Raw genomic sequence first — 25,950 nt, 5'->3', positions numbered from 1 at the left:
CTTTGTATTTATTGTGAATGTGGTATCTAAACATTACATTTTCTCACCTCTTTTGTCCAGCAAAACTGTAGCATTTCCTGCTTCTGGGAAACTCAGCCTCTTGGTTGTGTGAAGATCAGTTGTATCTTTTACCACAGCAAACCTCGAAATATCAATGGATTATTTTTGCCACCAAGTAGTAGTGAGTATATAAATATATATATAGATATAAAGATAGATAGATAGATAGATAGATAGATAGATAGATAGATAGATAGTTTTCTGAATTACCTGGGTGGACTACATTATTATCTATTTTTGTAGTAGCAGCATAGTATTATACATTAAAGTAAGGTGAAGGAAAACGGTACATTTCAGTATCCAGAAGGTCTGAACTATAAATGCTGTTTCTAGAAGAGCAGCTTTGGTTGTGATTCTTCCCGACACTTTAATTGTGGAGAAACAATTCAACTAAACTATAATGAGAACTTAAAATAAGTTCTAGAAATGAACACAAGAACATTGTATTCACAAGTATGAAGACCAGGAGCACTGCAGTTCCTAGAACCATGGTGTTCCTAACATCGTACCCCCTTTACTCTCCTACTATGGCTACCACATTTGATTAAGTACTCTTGAAATGAGTCCTTTGGTGTTTTGAGTCCCATAAATGGTTAACTAAAACTTAAGTCCTGTTAGGTACTCCTAGGAAATTCTGAATTCACAGTACACATTGTTGTACTTGAGTTAGTTTTATCATACAAGATATGCAATGTAAAATATTACTCTGTAATGGTTCTTTTCATCAGTATGCTATAAACATGATGACTAGTCAGTTTTCTTACTCCTTTGTGTAGTGTCTGGAGCAAAAATACTTAGGAATGTTTTTAGGCATGGTAACTCATGTCCATAATCTTTGCTACTCAAGAGAAAGAGGCCAAGAGAATCATGGTTCAAGGCCAGCCAAGGCAAAACATTTTTGAGTCACCATTTCAACAAATAATCTGGGTGGGGTGGTGGGTTCCTGTCATCCTACATATATAGGCAACATTTATGAGAGAAATGTGATTTAGCTCCAGCAAAAACATGAGAGCCTATCCGAAAAATAACTATAGCAAATGGCTAGAAGCACTGTAAACTGCCTACTCACAAGGCACAAGGCCCTGAGTACAAATATTCACATTTAAATTTAATGAATTAAAATGTAAGTTTAAATTAATTGAAAATTTGCAGTTTAAATTTTTTAAATTTAAAAATAAAACATATAAATGAAAATAAGCCTGACTGCTTTGATAGATGGATGGAGAAATGGATGATATGTTGCGATAAGATTACTGCAAATATTTAAGTGATTAATTTGGCCCCCTTCCTTTACATGTAGTGTGATTTTTTTTTATTGCATGAAATATATATTACAATTTTTTTGTAATTTGGTTAACAGTTTAGTCACTACTGTTCTATAGATAAAATTAAGATTTCTCAAAGTAGCTTTTTTAGGACCATGAGAAAACAAAGATGCATCTCTGGGTCGAGAGGTACTATCAGGGTAACAGTCACTGGGCTCTCTGCAAGACATACTCTGGGAAAATGCTCTAGTTTTGTTTGATTATTCTCATTTATTAAAAATATAACTAGTTTTATGGAAGCCTCAACAAGTTGTCAAGACTAATATGTATTTTTGTACTGACTCAAGCCCTTTTTGTAGAACTTTCTACTTCACAGTGATTGGGGAACAAGAGTCTCATAGGCAGATGATAGATGATATCCAGGTTACTCCAATTTTGGCTCTTATCAGCCGGGCACAAGACAACCCAATACATACATAGCATTCTGACACAGCCTCTTGTATCCACATTAGTGTTCCAAATTTTGAAAACAAGTGTAATTTCATTTTCCATTTTTTGCTTATATAAGTCAATGCAAGAGACTCCGAAGTGACAGACTTCTGTCCCTCTGCCAGCCCTTTCATTCCTCCCCAATCTCTAATTATCCACAGAATTCGTTCTCTACTTCTCTGAACCTTTCCCTCATCTTACAGTCCACCATGAATTATTTCCCCTTGAGGATTCCTCAACCAGAGGCTACAGGTTCTTCTCCCATTCCTCAGCTAGTATTGAAGATGGAGGTGAGATGAAGGCTTTTCTTGGTCCTCAGTTCTAGTTTCTGACTGTTGTCTGGAATTCACTGATAAAAACATCTTTTGTGACTCTAGTGTGAATAGATTATGTCATTTGACCACTTAGAGTTGCTGACTTTTGTAATTGTCTACAACTATCTTAGTCATTTGTTCTTATTTTCAACAAAGGCTTACTATCACTACTAGCGTTGATTCTTGGATATATCAATATAAAAATATGTGATATGGGATGGTAGGGGAAAAACAAGGAGGAGCTAACAATGCTCAGTAGGAAATGTACTCATTACCTTATTCATGTAACCCCTCTGTACAGTATCTTTACAATATAAAATATATATTAAGAATATATGTGATCGATCACTGGCCTAACCTCTCAATGTCTTTAACTCAACTTCCCAATCCCTTACCCCGTTCACAGTCTTCTCTCACCTCTACCTCGTTGTTCATCCCTTTTGCATGCTTTTGACTCTTGTGACCCCCTAACTTGAATGAATTTCTCTGATGAATAAAACATTTGTTCCTATAGGGTTCATCCATATTATGTTAGACTATAATAATTACTGTTATATAAATATTATGCACTAATTATATTATTGTTATTGTGACTGATGATGATGATGATGATCATGATGATCATCACGATGAGGAAGATAATGAGTCATACCTAGGATATTAGCTCAGTGCTCTGTGCTTGCTAGGCAGGTGCTCTACTACTTGAGGACTTATTAGGCACTTCAGTTACTTACTATTTTGCATGCCTTCCTTAAATTGCCAACCTTTCATCTCAAATGGTAAGCATATACCTGACTGAGAAATTTAAAAACAAGAGGAGAAATTCAAAATATTTCAATTACTACAGCTTCTTATCTACTATCATGTATATTAGCCTTCTCCATACTTAGCATAGATGTTCTATGATGCTCCTACCTAAAGCCTAATTTTCTATTTGGTAAAGATATTATTCTCTCTTATCCACTTGAAGACATAGACTCAGAAACTATCTCCTCCTCTTCTACAATTTTTTTCACTCATATTGAATGATTTCTATCAATATACAAGTGTGTATCTTTAAAATTACTAATATTTTCTCCCTTGTCTCATTCCATTATTTGTCAAGCAACTATTCATTATCAGTGGTTGTTTTTCCCCACTGCAATAGCTCTCCTATTGGGGTTATTTATTTTTTTAGGTGATTCTGATTATTAGCCAAATTATTTATTCACTGCTTTAGAGAAAAAATAAGCTGAATCAATATTGACAAAAGAGCCATATATTCAGTAGTCTTGTACTTTATTATTTTCTGATACTATAAAGTCACTTAAATATAACCTAGGGTTTGGCTACTGTAACGAGTGTGCAAGTCAAACTTCAAAGCACTGTTGTTCTATCTTCTTAATAATCTCCTCCTTGCCATAGAAACTAGAACCTTTGGGTCTTCCTCTCATTTGGACATATATAGTCTGTCATTATAAGCTCAGCGTATGTAATTTCTCCTTCATACTGTTGTAATGAATAAAGTTATTCTTATCTCACCCATCTAATGTATAGTTATTACAATTCTTGTGATCAAACTTGCTTGATCAATCCATACTGCTTCTTGAATCACACTGGATTTGCATCTCAATAAATGCATCCAAATTAAAAATAAATTTAATACAATTAAAATACCAGAGAGCACAGTAAACTATGGGGTATCAGATGTTTTACCTTTATGGTTATATGGTTCATTGCCACTGCCCAGAAATTATCTACTGCACATTACTAACCTAAGAAAAAAAGTAAAAATTCAAAATTTGAATTCTGCTCAATGCCCATTTTTTCATACCAATGAAAAGTTGAGCAATCCTAAGGCAAAGACCACCTGAATATATATATATATATATATATATATATATATATATATATATATATATATATACAAAACTTATGACAATAACAAACTGTGATTTATGCCTAAAATCTACAAAGTATACAGTTTTCATGACTTTCAAGCAAAATAATGTATATAGTAAGTATGCTTTTGAAATTTTTATTGTAAAAATACTGTACAAAGGGGTTACAGTTGCATGAGTAAGGTAATGAGTACATTTCCTATCAAGCATTGTTACCCCCCTCCTTTGTTTTTCTCCTACCATCCCTTCCCCAACTTCCACCCCTCAAGTTGTAAAGTTCATTTTCAACATAATGTCTTGTATATCTCACTGTTACAATGGGTCAACCTGTATCCTTATTTAAGCATTTAGTTATTTCCCTTCCCCTCCCCAAATTAGAAAATTTTATAAACAAGATGCAGGGCACCGACGTCAAATACAGTGAAAACAGGGGTTATACCATGGGAAAAGAGCATACAAAATAAACAAAAAAATCACACAGTACATTAAAAACAACAGCGACAAAGAAAAAACCTCTTGTGTCCCTATCCTGGGGTTCATTTCATTTAGTATCATCTAATATAGTCATTTGTACATAGCTTTTGACCTTTTCTGCTTGTCTGGCAGTTTTTGCGAATAACGGAAACCATGGGAACTATATTTCTTTGGGCCTGGCTTACTTCACTTAATATAATTTTTTCCAAATCTTTCCATTTCCTAACAAATGGGACAATGTCATTCATTCTGATGGAGGCATAAATTCATATATATATATATATATATATATACATATATACATATATATAATATTTTCTTGATCCTTTCATCTACTGAGGAGCATCTGGGTTGGTTCCATATGTTAACTATGGTGAATAATGCTGCGATAAACATAGTTGTGATGGTAGCTTTGATATATGACCTTGTTCTTAATTGTTTGGGTAAACGGCCCAAAAGTGGGATTGCTGGGTCATAGGGGAGCTCTATGTGGAGTCTTTTCAGGAACCTCCATACTGCTTTCCAAAGTGGTTGAACAAGCTTACACTTCTAGCATTAATGAAGTAGGATTCCCTTTTGGCCACATCCCCTCCAGCATTTGTTGTTATTAGATTTCTTGATTATAGTCTTAATTATACTTTTTTAAACGAGACATTTTAGCAAAATGGGAGATGATTAGAAACAATTTTTGGCCATCAAATATATTCACCCCATTTTAAACAGACCAAATTATTGCATTTTCTCTTTAGATGTCACACTACAGAAAGAAAGTCAGGAAGGAAATCCATCTCCAACCCATAGTCAGGAACCTCTGAAACCTCAGGAGAATATATCACGTCCCATTCACCATCCTTTAGTTTTAAAAACTAACTTTGAAGAAGAGGAGGAAGAAGATGAACAGAATGGTTGGTAAACCCTTTTTCTGATTACAACGAATACTTTTAAAAACCTTACAATAATTTAACTTTAATGTATTTATTGTAACATTACTGTAAAAGGGCTTACAGTTACATGAGTAAGGTAATGAGTACATTTCCTATCAAGCATTGTTACTCCTCCTTTGTTTTCCAATACCATCCCTTCCCTCCTCACCCCCAAGGCGAAGCTGTAAAGTTCATTTTCAACATTGTGCCTTGTACATTTGATTGTTACAAACCTGTATCCTTATTTCAGTATCTTGTTATTTCCCTTTCCCTCCCCAAATTAGAAAAATGTATATACAAGATGCAGGGCACTGAAATTAAACACAGTGACAACAGGGGTTATATCAACGGGGAAGAACATGCAAAAGAAACAAAAAAAATCACACAGTACATTATAAGTACATTAAAAATAACAGTAACATAGATAAAATCTCCTGTGTCCATATCCTGGGGTTCCTTTCTCTTAGCATCATCTTATATGGTCATATGTACATAGCTTTTGACCTTTTTTGCTTTTTGATAATTTTGTTTCAGTATTAATCTTTTTTTTTTTTTTTGGTCCCATCATGAGGACTGAACTCTGGGCCTGGACACTGTCCCTCAGCTCTTCAGCTCAAGGCTAGCACTCTACCACTTGAGCCACAGTGCCACTTCTGGCTTTTTCTTTTTGCTTATGTGGTGCTGAGGAATTGAACCCAGGGCCTCAGGCATGCAAGGCAAGCGCTCTACCACTGAGCCACCTTCCCGCCCTCACTATTAATCTTTTATGATACAATGTCTAGGTTATATTTTGAAAATATTTTTAATTTTATTAAATAACTGGAATACATTAGGTTTTAATTTGTTCTTTGTCTATACATGGTTATAACGATTTGGTTTGGAAGGTTTTGTTGTATGTTGACGAGAACACAGAACTCACGTTTATATAAATTTGTACTGGTACTTGTAGAAACCCAAACAATATCTTCTGTTTAACAACTACTGTAAATATATACTTATTTATATCTATTTATATAGCTGTTAATGTATGTCTCTTTGTATTGCTATTATCATCTGTGTGTCTTAACATAATCCTTAGAGTCCTCAGAAAAACAAACTTATTCTTTTCTCTGTCATGGAATTTGTCATCCTGCAGGCTCCAGGCCCCCATCCTTTCTGGGCTTAGAGATGCACTAAAGTGCTTATTGTTCTTCTTACCTCTACACCTCCACATCTTTCATGCCTACAATTCTTTTCCACACACTACCTCAGCCTGAATCTATATGCCTTCAGCTTCTTTTTCAAGATACATAATGTGACATTTCTTCTATTGACTGATTCTTTCTAATGCCTAAAATGTTAATGGAAACATTCTGAGTATGAAAATGTCTTGACTTTAGGAATTAGAAAAACAATAGTCCACCCGTGAATGCAATATTTGGGATTTTTCTTTCTGATTTACAAATTTTCAGATTATTTGGATTTGCGACACTTTAATTCTAAAACAATATGTCCTATAGATGCTTCTAGTTTATGGACAAAGACTCCTGAAGAAATTGAAGAAAAAAGAGCAATAAAGGAGATGTGTTATAAATCTGGTAAGAAATCAAACATTTGTGGATTTTCTATTACTTGATGTGGTACACATACTAACCTTTGTTTTCTTATGGGAGATTAGGTGAATACTATAGATTTCATACTCCTCCAGATATTTCATCGTCCAAAAGCATAGCTCCCACAACGGAGAAAGATTTAGAAAAACCTTTGGAAAGTGGCAGTGAATTACAAGAAGGTAAGAAATGAAAAGGCAACATTCAAAGTGATGTGTAAGAGACTCTTGGCATGATTGTGAATTATTTAGTACACTGTACTCAAGCAGGATTAAATAATAAATAATACATCAGACTTTAGAATGAGAAGAAAATGTTTTTATTGAATGACCCAAGTTTCCTGTGAAAAGTCGCTATTACCATAATCATGTTTTCCTAGAGGAGCTACAGAATGAATAAACCTCATAAACACAGGTGACACTTCATACCTTATGTAATAGTCCTGTAAATATTCAATGTTACCATTTTATTTGTGTATGAAATAAGTATTACTGTAAACCGTCTAGATTTTTTTGAACAGAAAAGATAACTTTGTCCAAAAAGGACAAAAGGAAGATAGCAAAACAGAAGTGTATTTTTTCATTAAATGAATGTACCAGGCAACTTTAGGGCAATACTGAAGAAAAATCCCATATTCTGCTTTTCTGTCATAGACCTTTCTCTTTGGTAATTCTTATTTTGCTGTTGGCAAACACTTTGTGTTAAAGGAAGAGAAGAAAATATTGTATTCTAGGTATAAAACCAGAAACTCGGGGACAATAAATCCATGAGTGCTATGATTTTATATAGTTTTCTTATCCTTAGGGTGAGTTTAAGACACATTTTGTAACAATAGAGAATTAGAGAATTTAATCTCCGTTCCTGTCTGCATCTGTATGAGAGAGAGAGAGAGAGAGAGAGAGAGAGAGAGAGAGAGAGAGAGAGAGAGAGAGAGGAGAGAGAGGTGGGGAGAGATAGAGAGACAGACAGAGAAAAGAGAGATGTGTCTAGGCAAGTTTGAAGATCAAGGTGAGGAGCAGACATAGTGCAGGACAGAGCATCTAAAGTACCTGTCTTGCTTATCTGTATATAGCAAACTAAACTTATGGCAATAGGTGGCAGCAACAGCCCATAAATTGGTAGAATTAAAAAAAATGAAAGCCTCATAGGGAATCATTTAAAGATAGATGACAGACCTGAACTAATCAGATAACAAAAATTAAAACACAGACAAAATTTGCTACCAATTTTAAAATATAGGATCAGAAAGCCAATTATATAGTATTTATAATATAGTTTAATTTATTATATAATGATAATATGTGCAATATTAAATACATACATATATTTAGTTTTGCTTGGGGTTATATTTTTAAAACTTTTGTTTTTGTTTTGGGTAATTCCTGTATACTGATCACTGATTTTCCTCTAAACGTTAGTATTTTAACTACATTTGAATTTTCACTCACTACCCTCTCAAACACACCACTAGAATTACTTTATGAAGTCTTTGAAAGTAAGCTGCAGATGTTATGCCCATTTGCTCTAATTAGAGCCTTAGGATCAAAATTCAGAAATTACAATTGCTACAATATTATTATTGACAACTATTCCCATAAAGTTCGCCAATTATGGCATTAATGTCCTTTACATCAAAATTAGTGCTTTTCAACCGAGTCTGGGATCCAGTTTAGAAACATACATTGCATTTTACAACTTATTTTAAAAGCATATTATCCAGAGATATGTAAGGAAAACAAAATATTATTTCAGGATTAGAATTTTGCTGTTAGGAGTGACTCTAATACTTTTTTTTTAACTTAATAGATCATGGTGACTAGATAAGCAAAGAAAATGTTAAAACATTGAAATACATCAAATAAACTAAGTACATTATGCATACACAGTAGTATTAGATTGCTTAAATTTTCCAAAGTGCCACTTGGTTAGTAATCTAAATAGAATAAACTTGCCTGCTGCTTTAATGACAATGGCAAATTTTGCCTAAATTCTTATATTCACACATTGTTTATCAGGTCACTGGGAAACAATATATTTGTATTAACTTATAAGCTACTTACTTTCATCATGAATACTGTCATAGTCTTATTCCAGCATTTAATAGTTTATGGAATGACTTTTGACTTCCTTTTTTTTTCTTCTTTCTAGGGGATGGTCTTACAGTGCCAACAAAATTTAGCCTATTTGAAAGGCATGGTGAGATGAAAACATCACTGGATAGGAAACCAAGGACTGACATTTCTGCTTTTGAAAATGGAGGTGAGTGAATGTATTCCCAGGTGATTCTGATTATCACCATAACAAGTTCTGAGTCATTCACCCTTGTCTGTTTCATGTTTAGCCTACCCTTTGGACTGTTTTCTTTCTTTTACAATGTGGTTGGTTGGTGACTTCTGCTTAAGATGCATATCCTTGGATAAACTAGAAATGCTTTCATGTAAAAAGAAAGCATGAGACCGTCGCCAGTGGCTCACGCCTATAATCCTAGCTACTCAGAAGGCTGAGATCTGAGGATCGCAGTTCAAAGCCAGCCGGGGCAGGAAAGTATGTGAGACTCTTATCTCCAGTAAACCACTCAGAAAACCTGAAGTGGTGTTGTGGCTCAAGTGGTAGAACACTCACCTTGAGCTGAATTGCTCAGGGACAGCGCCCAGGCCCCACAACATACAAAAGAAAAGCAAGGGACGCATGGAGCTTGGCTCATGGACAAAAGTTGGGAAGAACATGAATGTGGAATTGATATGTTTCTTTTCATTGTTCTTCACTGCTATGTTGTTTTCCAATTACTATGTCATAGGTATTTATTATAGAATTTTATTATTGGGGAGGAATGTTATTGTACTGTATGCCAGTTGCTCATGGCAAAAATTGTAGGGTTTTTTTTTTATCATGAGTTTTGTATAAGCGTCATGAAGTTAGGGACTTAATATAGCTAGTCATCATAAATAACTACAGCAGAATGACACATAATATGTACTCTGTAAATACTTGTAAAGTAAATGAATGTTGAAATGTATTTAATAACTGGATGAATGGAGGTATGTCTACACAATTTACAGATGCTGGAACAATGAGCCAAATCTAACAAGATACACAAACAGATGACTTTTTACATCTAGATTAAAGGCATTAACAGTGACGTTTTTTCAAGTGGGGAAAATCCTGACACACATGTAGTTTGTAAGGGGAGGAAAAATGCTTTTTGTCTAAAATGATTCCATACTGTGTCTTTACTAACAAGTCTCTAAACTCACATTGAAATTAAAAGTAGTATAAAAAGATAAGTAAGTCATTTACAATACTGTCAAAAGACTGAAGCATAGGAAAATTCTCTGAAAGTGTCAACTATTATTATAATAGTTCAAATTTTCTTCACAGGTTAGTTCAGGATTTAAGTGGATTTTACTTTTTATTTTTGTGGTGCTGAGGATCAAGGGCCTTGCTAAGTGCTGTACCACTAAATTGCATCCCCAAGTGTAGACAGTTATTCAGAAACAATATTTTATGTTAATAAAGAGTAATGTGTAGTGAAGGGCCTGGGCGCTGTCCCTCAGCTTTTCAGCTCAGCTCTTCAGCTCAAGGCGAACGCTCTACCGCTTGAGCCCACAGCACCACTTCCAGTTTTCTAGTGGTTTATTGGAGATAGGAGTCTCACGGTCTCTCCTGCTCCAGCTGGCTTTGAACCATGATACTCAGATCTCAGCCTCTTGAGTAGCTAGGATTACAGGGGTGAGCCACCGGTGCCCGGCTGGTCTAAACATTTTTAATGAAATATTTAAGGCAACTATAAGTGTTTCCTTAGAAATAAAATGTCAAGAAACATGAAATATTTTTAAAGGGAAGAGAAATTCCCTTTATTAGGAATACCTCTAAAAGGTAGAAATAATGATTATTAAACATTTGTAATTTTTTTCCTTTGAAAAATTAGCAAAGAGAGAGAAAAACAATTCCTGCTCCTCATTTAGAAAATGGGAGTTAAAGACTTTGGAGTCTTTCCTTTAACTTATTATTGTAAGTTAAATGAAAATCAATTTTGTGGAATATGTGAATTTTCTTGTAATTATATTTGTTTACATTTTGGGTCTTCAATTACACATGTAAAATGCAAATCTATTATTCTAATCATTTTGATATGTACAGCTATATCATTAGGGATAGCATCATTAGGAAGGCGTTAAACAAAGGTGGCATAAAGGGAGTCTATACGGGGCATTGCTGTCTTGAAAGGAAGTTTTCATGACTTTCATAACATTGCTGCTACTGACAGTAAGGTTTTGTTTTAGGAGGTGACTGCTATGTTCCACAGAGGATCATATTTCTTGGAGTAGATGAAAGTGAAGCTTTAACTGAAGAGAAAGACATCACCGTGTCAAAATGTCCAAATACTAAAGGTAATGATTAATGGTACAGCAATCACTCATTCACAATTTGGGTGGATAAATTGAACATAAGGCTTGGCTGGGGTAGGAACCAAAATAAAACAGAAGGTAATAAATCAAACTATATACTGCATTAGGAGTCAAGAGTCCTGTGGTCTCAATCCTGGCTCTGACCTTAATTTTTTTTTTTTTTTTTTGGTCAGTTGTGGGGATTGAACTCTGGGCCTGAGCGCTGTCCCTCAGCTCTTCAGCTCAAGGCGAGTGTTCTACCACTTGAGCTACAGCACTACTTCCTGACCTTAATTATTTAACCATGGGACTTTAATGCTTTAGAGTGTTGTTCTACTCTGAAAAATTAGTCTGTTGGACTATATATTTTCTGAGAGTCTTACTAGCTTAAAAATTAGTCACTTCCTTTTAAAAAAAACTTTGATTTGTTCATTTAACATATCAGAATAAGTGAATTTTGTTAGCAAACACTGTGAAGAATATTCCTATGATAATTTCCCCACTTTCCAATCATTGCTTTAGTCAATAGATTAACAAGAAATACAATAAAATATATCCTCTCTAGTTTCATGCTGTCCTACTGAGCTTAGAATTTCCAGCTTCTACTTTTCTACAGGAAGTCTTTCCTAGTCACAGTCTGAAAATAGAGAGTATCTTCTATATAGAAGTTCAAAATTCTCTCAGAGCTGTCCCTCAGCTCTTCAGCTCAAGGCTAGCTCTCTACCACTTGATCCAAAGCACCACTTCCAGCTTTTTTCTTTTTGCTTATGTGGTGCTGAGGAATGGAACCCAGGGCCTCAGGCATGCAAGGCAAGGGCTCTACCACTGAGCCATCTTCCCAGCCCAAAGTTAGATTTTTTTTGACAGTTATAAATGGACCATGTTTAGGTCTATAAAGTGCATTTAACTTGCTTAATGTGCAAGTTACAGATAAGTAATTATCACCTACAGTAATTTTCAGCTAATAGCATTTCTTTAACACTAAATATTTGCATCTTTTCTAAGTGAATGATGTCCAGCCAGTGAGAAAGCCTCATTTTAAAGGTGTGAAGAAAAGAAAATGGATTTATGATGAACCCAGGAACTTTCCTAACTCAGGAGTGAGGAGAGGTAAAAGGCATCCTATCTGTGTGATTGATATTTCTAATTTGTAATATAAAGAGGGATTCAATATCAGACATTTCTGCTGAAAACAAGCCACTGTCATGCAACGTAAATGTTTTTTGTAAATATTAGCCTGACTCTTCTAAACTGAATTCTTTTAAGTTCCCCTGGGCTTCCATTATCCCTAGCAAATACTTCAAGTGCACTGTGTTTATGCATGTGAAGCAAGCTTGTCCTATCGTGTACTTTCTCCTCCATTATTTTGTTTTTACAGCAGGGCAGGCCACACATTCCAAGCATAAAATGAGTTACCATCATCACAACAAAAACCGAAATGCTGAGAATGCACCCTATATCCATGTTCAAAGACATGCGGTCAGGCCCGTGCAGCTGAATGCTCCTCCTCGCAGCAGACCCACCAATGGGTCCTACAATAAAGTTAATGTTAACAAGGAACCCAAACTCAACCTCTGTCCAGGTGAGGATCTCCCTGATGGGTTTACTCTTGTGTGTGTGTGGGGGGGGGGGGCGTGGTAAGAGGGGAGGGGTGCCTTCCTTGGGATTTCTAATGGTGGGACCACGGGTCTGCTACCCTTCTGCTCTTCTTTTCCCAGACGATCACTCAACCCTTTGCCCCATAATGTCTTAGAAACTAGTGAGAGGGTTTCTTCTGTGTGCAGCCATGTACATAATTTAAAGGATATGGAAGAGAACCAACACTGGGTGTAGTTGACTTGACGTGGTATCTCCCTAGAGCATTGCCTCAAAGCATTGAACTTTGTTCCCCCTGGATAGCTTTATTTCCCCAGGGAGGATTGTTTTTCAATGGTTGACATTTTCTTGTTCCACTAAGTGCAGTTGTTCAATTATCACTGTCAGGCTTACTACCCTGGTTTTTCTTTAGGCCTTCATGATTACTTTTTGAAAGGGTTAGTTTAGGGGTTAACTGCAATAGTTTTGACAACCTTTCATCTCTCCCGCCATGCACAGATTGCTTCTAAAACATTTCATCATATAATAGGCAAAGTCAAAGTATATGTCAGGAAGTACAAGGCCACAGGGGAGAAAAGAACTAAATCTCTTCTGCTTCTTGCTTTAGATGAATTCTGCTCTCTTGAAATTGGGTTTCAGTTCTCTAAACTTAAAAATGCCATTCAATCCTCTGTAATTTCACATTTGTATGTAATGGGGTGCCAAATATTGTGAACTTTTGGAAACATAATTTAAGACTCCCATGCTTTTGTTAGGTTATTTCTTCAACAAGGTAAAGAGAAGTGAGCTTTATTCACTTATTTATTTTTTTGTTTTAGAATGAGGTACATGGACGTACATATGTAAATCAGGATGTTCTGAAGTGAAGCATTCCTTAGTTTTATTTAATACTACTGTATTGATTATCACTATTTTACTATTAGTGGATGGTTATGAATACTGCAGAATAGAACAGTCCGTTGAAAAGATCTACATTATGTGAAGTTACCAACAATTCTATGTTCCTCTTGCATCCTTGCTGCAAAGATCAACACAGGAAAAATAAAAGCAAATTTTTATGAACATTTTTATGAGCCACCCTTTGAGAATCTCAGATGCATAGTAATCCTTGAAAACACAAATACAACATAGTTGGATCCTGGTTGGAATGTAGATATGCCAGAGAAAAGTGTATCTTTACACACACACACACACACACACACACACACACACACACACACACACCAAATAGATATAAAGAGCTTTAGTGAGATTCCTATTGGAGACTGACCTTTTTGGTCATTGGAAGGAAATTGGATTTGGATCATCCACATACATGTTGTTGTTGGTTGTGGTGGTGGTAGTTTTAAAGTGAATGCCTATAAACATTAGTAAAATTCTGCTATAATCATGGTGAAACAAGGCAGTGGGTTGCTTCTAGATATTGTCATAATCTCTAGGATGACCTTATGGGAGAGAACCTTATTTGAAGAATTGAACAGCCACTGATAACTTGAGTGGTCACAAAAAATACCTTCACATTCTTGCTGCTTTAGCATTGAAGAGGTAATATGAATTCTGAGAGAATAGCCTCACTCTTGAGATGTTTATAACTTTGAAACACTAGTGGAATATGATTTTGAAGTTTAGAAATGCTTACTAGTATCATTTTTCCTTTGTTCTCAGATAAACATGCACCAGCATCATATAATGGGTCAACCTGGCAAAAAAGAATTCCTTTTTCCAAAATGTATTCAAAAAATGAAAAGATATATCCAGGTAAATATTTAAATATATATGAATTAATGCATCATAGAGTTCTTCTGAAAACGACTAACAAGTTTTTGAGTTCAAAGTACATACTTTAGAAAAGTATATATATATATATATATGTATATATATATGCATATATGTATATATGCATGCATACTTTATTGCTTGGATTTTATCTTTTCTAGTACCAATTTAATTTTTGTGTGGTTTTGTTGTATTCCTTTTTACTATTTTGTGTGATATCTAAAAGCTTTTTGATAAGTTCTTTTCTTCATAATAGGCACGGTAAATGCAGCAATTTCATAATATGTTATAGTGCTTTTTTTTTGCTATGCTACCAGGCAAATGCATAAAACCATATTTTGGCACAAATAAGATAGTAAAGCTTTACTATGTGTATTGTAGACAAATGTAGGCTGGCAAGGCTATGAGAGCAGTAGTTGAATTTTCTTGGTTAGGAGATTCAAAGTTCTGTATTCTCCTATGCACTGTACTTTGTGCTCTGGGAAGGCATTTGGTTGGATCCTGCCAACACAGGTTCAGAATTCAATATGCATACTGTTCATTTGTGACAGAGCAAGGTGGGCTGAGTAGGTTTTGGAAATCACCCAGAATATTTTATTTACTTCTCAGACAACTGAATGTTTCAGAAAAAAAAATCCAGATAGGGAGATTTTATCTAGATGAGTGTCTCAGAATTTTCAAAATAATCTGAAATTGATACACACAGATAATATTGTTCCTCAGAAGAATACATCCACACTAGACACATTCCTTATTTTCCAAAATAAAGATGAAATGACACTTTTTTGTTTGTTGTTGTTAGTCATGGGGCTTGAACTCTGGGCCTGGGCACTCGCCCTGAGCTCTTCAGCTCAAGGCTAGTGCTCTACCACTTGCGCCACAGCACCACTTCTGGTTTTCTAGTGGTTTATTGGAGATAAGAGTCTTAACAGACTTTCCTGCATGGGCTGGCTTTGAACCATGACCCTCAGATGTCAGCCTCCTGAGTAGCTAGGATTACAGGTGTGAGCCACCAGCACCCAGTCTAAGAAATGACACTTCTAAAAACTTCCTTTGGACAATAGTGTGATGAAGAACCAAGATCTTTATATATACTAGAGACAATGATTTCTCTTTTCCCCCATCTTTTCTCAAGTGGTATTGTACCCTAAGAAAACTTTGGTGCAGTATTACTAAATTGAGTACATTTTCCCCTAATTTTGCAGGAGTTTTTAAATGTGCATGTGCCTAATTTAGGTCAACAGGAAGAGGTAAAGAGTTGGTGCAGATCTAGGATGACGCAAGAAATTGCTAAACTACAGCTTGTTCTCCTACAATCCCCATATTGGGACTTTAAAAGGATGGGGTCCTTCCCCCATCACTGTTCCATTGATTGATCTGATCTTCTATCCCACTAGCCTTCTTCTCTCATCCTGGATAGTTAGATTGGAATCAGAAGGATTGGAAGAAGGAAGGATCTCATCAGAACAGGAAATATACCACTTAGCAACAGTACAATCTGTGTTGCTGCTCAACCACATGCCCCACATGACACTTGGGGAGAAAGCTTTGTTGAAAATTTCTCAATCTCATCTGGGTTAGCTGAGATGGAAGCTTGGAGAGGGCTGATGATAGCATCTTGAGAACTCCAAGTGCCAAGGTGTCCAGGGCAGACTTTCCACATTCGTGTGAGCCTCAATTAGAAGGCAGTTCCTAGGAGAGAGACCCAGTGAATTTATACAGTCTCTTGGTTCCTCTTGAAGCAATTTTTATCAAGAAGATGCTCTTGTTGAACCTCTTAGCTGTAATCTTAAAAGGACAGGCAGAAGAAACTAAACCAGCAACCATGGATTGAATCCTTGTTAATTAAATTATATTCTGAGGATAAGCTATAATGACATAAGCTGGGCCCTTGTTAGAAATACAGAATCTCCATATCAGACCTGTTGTATAACAATATGTATTTTAGCAACATCTTCAATTAAGATGTATGTTGAAGTCTAAAAAAGCTTAGGCTGTATCATCTGGCCTACTAGGCAAATATACAGACATATCAATTCTACTGACATTATCTTCTCTTCCTATCTTTCTATAGCCATAACCACTCTCCCCTGTCACAACCCCAGAAATTAGGATCTGCAGCATGGAGGGTGGGGTGTGGAGTAAACTATGAGGATAAAACTGAGGTGTAAATGTGACTGGAATGTGGAAGTGAATTGACTAAGAAATCTCTGAATTGGACTGGATTTTTGTGCAAAAAGGTCTTTCTACATTAGGAAGAATGAGGGTTTCAGGTTCATGAAATTAAGAGATGTGATCGAATATTTTGTAAAATAATCAATATTTTATAAAATAAAGCAGGTGGTCTTGTTTGCTTTTGCTTGGAAAATAGGTAACACCCACACACATCTTTTTCAGTTGTTATTATTCTCACAATACAGTGTTTCTCTCAGATATTCTTGAAAAGGCACACAATAGCGACTTCAACATTTCCCAGTGGACAGGTAGACTGCTGGCTAGTGGAAAAAGTTAGAAAACACAAGCTGCTGCTAGTCTCCCTCAGATTTTTAGCAACTAGGCCTTAGAAGTAGAAATGGGTGGGAAAATGTTGGATGCTCTGAGCAAAATGCAAAAGGAGAAGAAAATATTGAGTTTCTGGCCAGACACTAGTGGCTCAAGCCTATAATCCTAGCTGCTTAGGAGACTGAGATCTGAGAATCACAGTTCAAAGCCAGCCCAGGCAGGAAAAGCCGTGTAACTCTTATCTCCAATAAACCACCAGAAAACCGGAAGTGGTGCTGTGGCTTAAGTGGTAGAGTGCTAGCCTTGAGCTGAAGAGCTGAGGGACAGAGGCCAGGCCCAGAGTTCAAGCCCCAGGACTGACAAAAATTTAAAATTGAGTTTCTATGTGGAGTCATGCCAGTCAGGCAGGTGAGGAAGGTGCCTAATGATGTTGTCATTGCCAGAATTCTCTGGAGACAACATGTCCTTTTGGATAGAGTTATAGCTGGTGCAAATATGGAGGTGCCTGTCTCTCTATGATGGATTGTTCATGCTGTTCATAATGAAGGCTTATATGTAGTATTATTTCCATTCTTGACCATTTCCTCCTCTAAGTGCAATATTCTGTAAGCATTGAAAAAGAACTCTGAATGGCATTTTGAAAACTTATTAATTAAAAACAATGAGTTACTTTTTGTTTTGGATTCAGATTTCATGGTAAGTAGTTTATAAATTATATATTAATGATTCTCCAAAGAGGGCTGTAAAATAAATGAGAACTCTTTTATGTATTTTATTATTAGAGCCAAGAAGAAATGGGAGCAAGTAAACATGGAGGCTGAGAAAAGAGAAAAATGAGAAAAGAGAAAAGTGCCAGCAATCATCTGATTTACAATCAAAAATGAAAATTCAAAGAATGAGATATTCAAGTACTCCATACTATATCCTGGATAGCCAAAAGATGATACGATGCAAATTCTGAAAATAAGATGCAGGAAAGTGCATTGTGTTCTTTCAAAACTGATAAAAATACAAATTACAAACAACTGCCTTTGTATTCATGTATGTCTGGAATTGATTCAATGCATTCCCACAAATATTTAATAAAATTCAAAAGTTTGACAATTAAAGTCCTTCTTTAATTCTAAACCAAGTTAGTGCATAGATTGAGGGGTAAAAATTATACTTTTATCATTGTTTCTCCATATTCCTTAGGGAAAGAGCTCTTCTACTTTCTTTCCTTACATTTGAAGCTAGGTCTTCAGTTGTTATGACACATAAAGTGCACACAAATTTAGGTAAGTCTCAGGGTGGCTGTTTGGTCATGAGTACTTTAGAGGAATTTTAATAGAATTACCCTTTGAGAAAGGAAGAAAGAGACAAAGTTGGTTTATTATGCAAGGCAGTTGCTGAAAAATGTCTTTTAATTGGCAACTACAAAAATCTATGCTGAGATGTGAGATATTCAGGATTAAAAGATAAACATTTCCTTGCAATGAACATAAAACTTATGTGATCGTAATGGGAAAAAGGACATTTTAAAATGAATAGCATGGATTCCCATGGTCCTAATGAAACTTGAAAGCTTTAGTTGTTCTAGAAGTATAAATACTTAGAAATACAAGAGACTTTATTTGAAAGCTTATTTCTATTTTTTTTGCATTGTGCATTTTAAATATTAAAATTTTTTTTAAATTTCACTCAAGTTTAGCCATCTATAGTGACTGTAGCATTCATACGTTTTTGAGTTTATTAAACTCAGAACGTCACTAAGTCTTTGGGATACCTTATAGTTATAGTTGCATGTATAATGTGGTTAGTTGTATCCTCTTGGAGATATTTCTTAAAATATTTCACTTAATAAAACATTTTATAAGAAATAATTGCAATTATGTAGAAATGAATCCTAGTTTCTGCCTTGTATTGGTGGTCATTACCTTCCATTTAGCTTTTTTAAGCAGAGCAATTAGACATGAAAATTGGCCAGCAAATGCTATGGTGAGAGAGAGATGAGAGGGATGTAAGCAAATACATTGACAAGTTACCTAAGAAGCTAATAAACAATCCATATCCTCTTAACCTTCTATAGTTATTCTCCTTTAGGGAAACAGAATCAGCTATGGATGGAGTGGTGTGTGTGTGTGTGTGTGTGTGTGTGTGTGTCCCCATGTCTGTGTATTCATTTTTATTTTTTTGGGTCCGGCCGTGGGGTCTGAACTCTGGGCCTGGACGCTGTCCCTCAGCTCTTCAGCTCAAGGCTAGCGCTCTACCACTTGAGCCACAGCACCACTTCGAACTTTTTTCTTTGTGCTTATGTGGTGGTGAGGAATTGAACCCAGGGCTTCACGCATGCAAGGCAAGCACTCTACCACTGAGCCACCTTCCCAGCCCTGTGTGTTCATTTTAATGGATTGGATCAGATCTGAGGCCAAAGTTTGTGGAAAAGACAGACTGGAAGATGAGAAAATTTGCAATTCAAGTCAGGCAGTTTGGTATGGGTAGCTAGCAAGGGATGGCGCTCACTGTAGATGAAGTTGGAGGGGAGTCTGCTGAAAAATTTCCTCTTGCTGTGAAGATCACCTTTTTATTCAGGCTTTCAACTCATCAGAAGAGGCCCACATATATTATGGAGAATAATCTGTTTTATTCATCATTCACAATTTTAATGGAACACATCTCCATAAGAACATACAGAATAATGTGTAATCAAATATCTGGTCATCATGACCCAGCCAAGGTAAAACATAACTCTCACATTTTGTCTCACTGGGTGATATAGGATATTCTCACCATCTTGAGATCATCCTTAATTTCTCTTGCTATGTAACTAAAGAGATAAAAATATGAATGTTTCTGGTGAGTCATTTTTTACTTACCATAACTATTGTCCATGCCTATTATTCTTATTTTCCACTATAAAATATTGTTACCATATTACTGTATATTACTATATAATACATATACCACAGAAAATAACAGATTTAAAAATCAACTCTTTCAAAACCACAGACTATATGCTGGGAACTATTAATATCCCTGATAAAGAAAAACTCAACTTTTCCTAATTTCTCCAAGAAATTAAATAAGGCATAAATGTCAGTGGTTCCAAATCTATCCACTTCACTAAACTGGATGAAAATCTGTTAATACTTCATTTATTTATATCCTTACCATGGGTCACAATGGACAATGATGGTGGCCAGAAATGTTAACTTCAGAATCATGATAGCAAAATTCTGTTTGGAGGAGGAGGGATAGGGAAGGGATAGTAGGAGAAAAACAAAGGAGGGGGTAACAATGCTCATCAAGGAATGTACTCATAATCTTACTAATGTAACTGTAACCCCTCTGTACAGCACTTTACAATAAAAATTTAAAAAATCTATTACATTTTTCTTAATTCCACTGTGCTTCAAACAAATAAAAATATACAATTTAAAATATGCACATTAAACTTAATTTTGAGTTTCTGACAATCAAACCAAGAAAGGAAACAAAGTTTTAAAAGTATACTTCAGTTCAAAACAAAATATTTTTCATAGTACTATATTCAAAATAGAGACCAAATAGTTTAAATCTTAGTAAAATTCATCAGCAAATGTTAGCAAATAATCCTTTGAAGTTAAATCCTCTGCTAGATGTTAGAGACAAAGATGAATCAAGTATATCCCTCTAAATTCCTTTTTATACAATTATTGAAACAAATAATCACTTAACTAATTATGTGATACAATGTGTGTCATAGAGATACAGAATAGACCATATGATACTTAAGGGAAGTCCAGTCTCAAAGATATTACAAATGTCAAGGAGTGGTCACAGGACCTCTTAATTTCTTTTTGTTGTTTCTTTTTCTTTCTTTAATCTTGTGTGTGTGTGTGTGTGTGTGTGTGTGTGTGTGTGTGTGTGTGTGTGTGTGTGTGTGTGTGTGTGTGTGTGTGTGTGCCAGTCATGGGGCTTGAACTCAGCCTGGATGTTGCTCCTGAGCTTTTTGCTCAAGGCTTACACTCTAGCACTTGAGCTACAGCTTCATTTTTTTCCCCCCAGTGGTTAAGTGGAGATAAGATTCTCAGGAAATTATCAGCTTGGGATGGCTCTGAACCATACTCCTCAAATCTCAGGCTCCTCAGTAGCTAGGATTACAAACATGAGCCACCAAAGCCTGATTAACATTTCTTTACTGTTAGAATTCCTTGCTGAGCGGAAGTTCTGATTTGCAATGCTGTATGAAATAATGGTCTGCCCAGACACTTCCATGAGATGAAAGATGGATTGCCAAATTGTGAGAAGATATTTTCTTCTGTTTCACAACAGAGAAGCTGTGTTCATGGGTTTCCCTAGAAAGGTGTTTCTGAGAAAAATTTTAAAGTAACTGTTACATACTTATACATCTACCTTCATTTTAATATTCAATTAGATTGCATAGTGTTTAGCTTATTTCTTTGCCCACCAGGCTGTGAATGTTTCCAAGGAAAGATCAAGGTTTATTTTTCTTCTTTATGCCCCTTGTACCTGGCATAGAATAAACACTTATGGTTGTATGAGCTAATGTTTATCTCTGAGATTTCTTTCTTTCACTTGGCCAATACAGCTTCTAAATCTGGGATGTGAACCTTGTAGCTTGAGAGACTTGCACTGAGTGAGCACTCCCAGTGGATTGGTGACGTGTTCTTCTAGGGTTCTAGTACCAAGTAGGCTGGATTTTACTGTTAAAGTGGTCTTCTATATCATTAGGTAGTATACTCACTAGCTTGATTCATATTGTTTAGAAGTATGGCTATGTCTACCATATTCTTAGCTTCTGTAACTACTCATGACAATGCTGGCCCACTTAGCATAAAGAAGGAAAAAGAGTAATTTCTACCTAGTTTTCATTTTTTTTCCTATTGTCTCTGATACCTGGGAGTTTGTTGTTGTTGTGGTTGTGGTTGTTGGGTGTGGTGAGAACTTCACATCAGCCTAGGCCACACAACAAGACCTCATCTCAAGAAAGAGACAAAAACATGGGAGTCCATGTGGAGATGATAAATAATGCCACAGGAAAGTGTTCACAATAGAAAACATTTGCTGGACTGTGATGTAGATGGTATAGCATCTTCCTAGCTAGTTTGAGGCTCTGAGTATAAATCAGACTACTATTTAAAAAATCAAGAATTTAGATTAGGGACTGGGAATGTGGCTTAGAGTGCTTGCCTAGCATCCATAAAGCTCTGGGTTCGATTCCTCAGTACCACATAAACAGAAAAGGCTGGAAGTCGTGCTGTGGCTCAAGTGGTAGAGTGCTAGCCTTCAGCACAGATAGGCTCCGAGACAGTGCTCAGGCCCTGAGCTCAAACCCCAGGACTGGCAAAAAAAAAAAAAAAAAGTTAGATTACAAGTGGGCACCAGTGGCTCACACCTGTAATCCCAACTACTCAAGTTCAAAGCCAACCCAAGCCAAAACATCTGTGAGACTCTTACCTCCAATTAAGCACTACAAACGGTAGAGGTGGAGCTGTGGATCAAGTGGTAGATTGCTAGCCTTGAGCAAAAACAAACAAACAACCCCCCCAAACAAAAACAAACAAATCCAGAAACATCTCAGGGACATTGACCAGGCCCTGAGTTCAAGCTTCAGGACAGGAAGAAAGAAAGACAGGAAAGAAAGAAAGGAAGGAAGGAAGGAAGGAAGGAAAGAAAGTAAGAAAGAAAGAGAAGGAAAAAAAGAAAGAAAGAAAGAAAGAAAGAAAGAAAGAAAGAAAGAAAGAAAGAAAGAAGGAAAGAAGGAAAGAAAATAAAAACAGGTTACAAAACAGATGTTTCAAGTGATTCTAATTGCATTTAAAAACAAATAGTGAGGGGAGGGAGCATCTGGCAGAACTCTTTTTATACTACGTATGGTGGCTCAAACCTAAAATCTTAGTTATTTGGGGAGTTGGGAAGCAGAGATCAGGGGATCAGAGTATAGTCACTCCTCTCTCTGCCCCCTGGTGCCTGCATAAGAGTTCTCAATTTTCTATCTCAGTCAATGGCTGGGTATGGTGACAAGTGCCAGTTATTGGAGGTATGGGGTCCTCAAAGGCTGTGTGTAGTGGTGTGTGCCTGTCATCTCCAGTGACACAGGGAAATAAGTACAAGTAGGAGGTCCAGGCCATGTCAGCGCATTAACTGAGACCTTACTCTGAAAACAACCAATACAAAGAAGGGATTGGGGGTGTGGCTCAAGAGGTTAGAGCAACTGCCTAGAGTTCTATCCCAGAACGGGAAAAACAAAAAACAAACAAACAAACAAAAAAAACAAAAAGAAAACAAACAAAAAACAGCTCTGGTTTTTTTTTTTTTGTGGAGTATTTTATTTGGTTGTTTTTGTTTTGTTGCTATGGATGGAGCCCTTCCAGCCCCCCCCCCAGCTCTTTTTTTTTTTTTTTTTTTTTTTGGTTTGTTCTTCTCTTTTTCTTCTCTTTATAGTTCAGACTGATACAGAACTTCAGACTTTTCTACTTTGGTATTCCTAGTGCTTGGATTACAGATGTGTACTGGCACACCAGACCAACTCGTTTTATTTTACAATTTTGTAAATGTGAATCTTTATTTTTCTGTAATGAGTACTAATTACTTCTATGGATAGGCCCAGATCTTGAATTCTGTTGTGTGAGAATCCTTAAAACTGGGTATTTTCAGGCTAGAAATGTGGCTTAGTGGTAGAGTGCTTGCCCCATGCATGAAGCCCTGGGTTTGATTCCTCAGTACTACACAAACAGAAAAAACTGGAAGTGGCGCTGTGGCTCAAGTGGTAGAGTGCTGCTGTTAGCCTTGAGCAAAAGAAGCTCAGGGACAGTGCCCAGGCTCTGAATTCAAGTCCCAGGACTGACAACAAAACACAAAAATAGAAGCCTGGCACTGGTGGCTCACGCCTGCAATCCTAGCTACTCAGGAGACTGAGATCTGAGCATCACAGTTCAAAGCCAGCCCAGGCTTTAGAGTCCATGAGATTAACCACCGGAAAACCGGAAGTGGCCCTGTGGCTCAAGTGGTAGAGTGCTCCTTTTGAGCTGAAGAGCTCAGGGATAGTGCCTAGGCTCAGAGTTCAAGCCCCACAACAGAAGAAGAAGGAGAAGAAGAAGACCCCCTACCATCCCCAACCCTGTGCAGGCCACCCTTGGATTTTTTTTTTTTTTAACATGAGTTACTTTTGTTTTCTTTATTTTAAAAATTGTGAACAGACCAAGGAAGTCTGTTCCAGCTATAATAAGAGTTTGTCTTTTGGACAAGGATTGTTGCCACCAAAGAGTCTAGGATGAGGAAGATGGTGATCTTAATTATAATTTTAGAATATTTTAGAAGAAAAATGTATCAGACAAAATTATAATTTCTAATTATTTGATTCTACGTCCCCTAAATTATATACTATATATATATAATATAGATAGATAGATAGATAGATAGATAGATAGATAAACAGCACAATAAGATCTGTTGAAATTAGTTTAAAATAGGGCAGGGGTAATAGAGGGGGTGAATTTAATTAGGAAATACTATAAATATTTTCATAAATAAATATCATAAATATTTTCAAATTAACTTGTTCAAAATCCTAACAAGATCTTTTTCATGAACAAAACAAACACTCTCAAATTAGTATGAAATTCTAAAGCTTCAAGAATAGCCAAGACATCATAAGCAAAAAGAGTAAAATGTATAGAGTTGCCCTGAAAAGTAGCAAGATTTATTTTCAATCTATGTAATATAAAGCTATAGTTTAGGGTTGTAACAACAGAGTATTCACACTGTAATTGTATTTGAGACCAAGTGGAAGAAAAAAGAAAGCTCAGAAAATGAACTTATACTCATGTGTTAAACTGATACATGACAGAAGTGGCAGAGTACATCAATATAGAAAGGAATGACCATAAAAATGTGTCAGGGAAATTGGGTATCTATTTAGGGGAGAATGATGATAATGGATTCCAAATCTCACACAAAATATAAACTTTCAGATGAATCAAATACATAATCCAGGTAAAAGTTTAAAATTTACCAAAGCTAGTTGTGGAGTGTATATGTGTGTCAGTGAATTTTAAAATATATCTCAAAAAGAAAAGTTTGATTTATAATGTATTGTTAAGTTTATCAGTATTTTGATAAAGAAAATAAAAACAGGGAGAGAAGCATTCCAGCATATCCCACTCCTGGAGTCACGTAGAATACCTTAAATAAACTTCTCAATAGACAAGGACACTTTGGGGAATTAGGGACAAGACCCTTGGTATTCATCAGTTATAGATGTTTTTATATTTCTCCTCCTAGTAATGTCATTATTCTTTTGAATACATATATATATATATAAATGTTTACCTAATTTCTCTCCTGTTAGATTTACCTAATCAACTAGCTTGATTTCAGGTCCTATCTTAAGATATATTTAGATTATCTTTAAGAAAATTTTATTATATACAAACTTCTCTTTGCATAGGCCACCATTTACCATAGGCCACCATTTGCTTTTTAAAATCATGAAATAACACAGGTATGGGAAAATGCAGTATTTATAAATGGGTAGTGTAATAAATATCAGGGTCCAACCTCTAATTTGTAGTTCAACCATTTCTTTGGACTTAATTAATTTCCACACAAATCAGAGTTTATATTGCCTGGTAAAACTAAAAGACACAACTTTCTATTTTGTTTCTGGCATAAATACAAATGGACAATTTGTACCATTTGTGAGCTAATCAA

The 25,950-nt window shown here is 35.8% G+C and overlaps 1 protein-coding gene across 8 annotated transcripts in view; it reads left to right on the top strand.

The window, feature by feature from the left end:
• The window catches only part of CUNH12orf50 (chromosome unknown C12orf50 homolog), a 24,719-nt gene extending 6,400 nt beyond the window's left edge, over positions 1–18,319 (top strand). For 5 of the 8 annotated variants that reach the window (XM_069989559.1, XM_069989555.1, XM_069989547.1 and 2 more), the window contains exons 3-12: positions 61–181; positions 5,232–5,387; positions 6,857–6,982; positions 7,063–7,176; positions 9,143–9,253; positions 11,278–11,385; positions 12,388–12,492; positions 12,761–12,964; positions 14,644–14,736; positions 18,039–18,319. In XM_069989559.1, the coding sequence (XP_069845660.1) occupies positions 61–181; positions 5,232–5,387; positions 6,857–6,982; positions 7,063–7,176; positions 9,143–9,253; positions 11,278–11,385; positions 12,388–12,492; positions 12,761–12,964; positions 14,644–14,736; positions 18,039–18,064 (1,164 nt within the window). In that variant the 3' untranslated portion in view covers positions 18,065–18,319. The remainder of the gene's footprint in view (positions 1–60; positions 182–5,231; positions 5,388–6,856; positions 6,983–7,062; positions 7,177–9,142; positions 9,254–11,277; positions 11,386–12,387; positions 12,493–12,760; positions 12,965–14,643; positions 14,737–18,038) is intronic. The other 3 variants (XM_069989518.1, XM_069989508.1, XM_069989527.1) reach the window with 3 other exon arrangements.
• The last annotated feature ends 7,631 nt before the right edge of the window (positions 18,320–25,950 follow it).

The sequence above is a fragment of the Dipodomys merriami genome, unplaced genomic scaffold (genome assembly GCF_024711535.1).
Source record: "Dipodomys merriami isolate MVZ:Mamm:240054 unplaced genomic scaffold, mDipMer1.0.p SCAF_10, whole genome shotgun sequence".
In the NCBI taxonomy this organism is placed as follows: domain Eukaryota; kingdom Metazoa; phylum Chordata; class Mammalia; order Rodentia; family Heteromyidae; genus Dipodomys; species Dipodomys merriami.
This window is presented reverse-complemented; position numbering and strand designations above follow the sequence as displayed.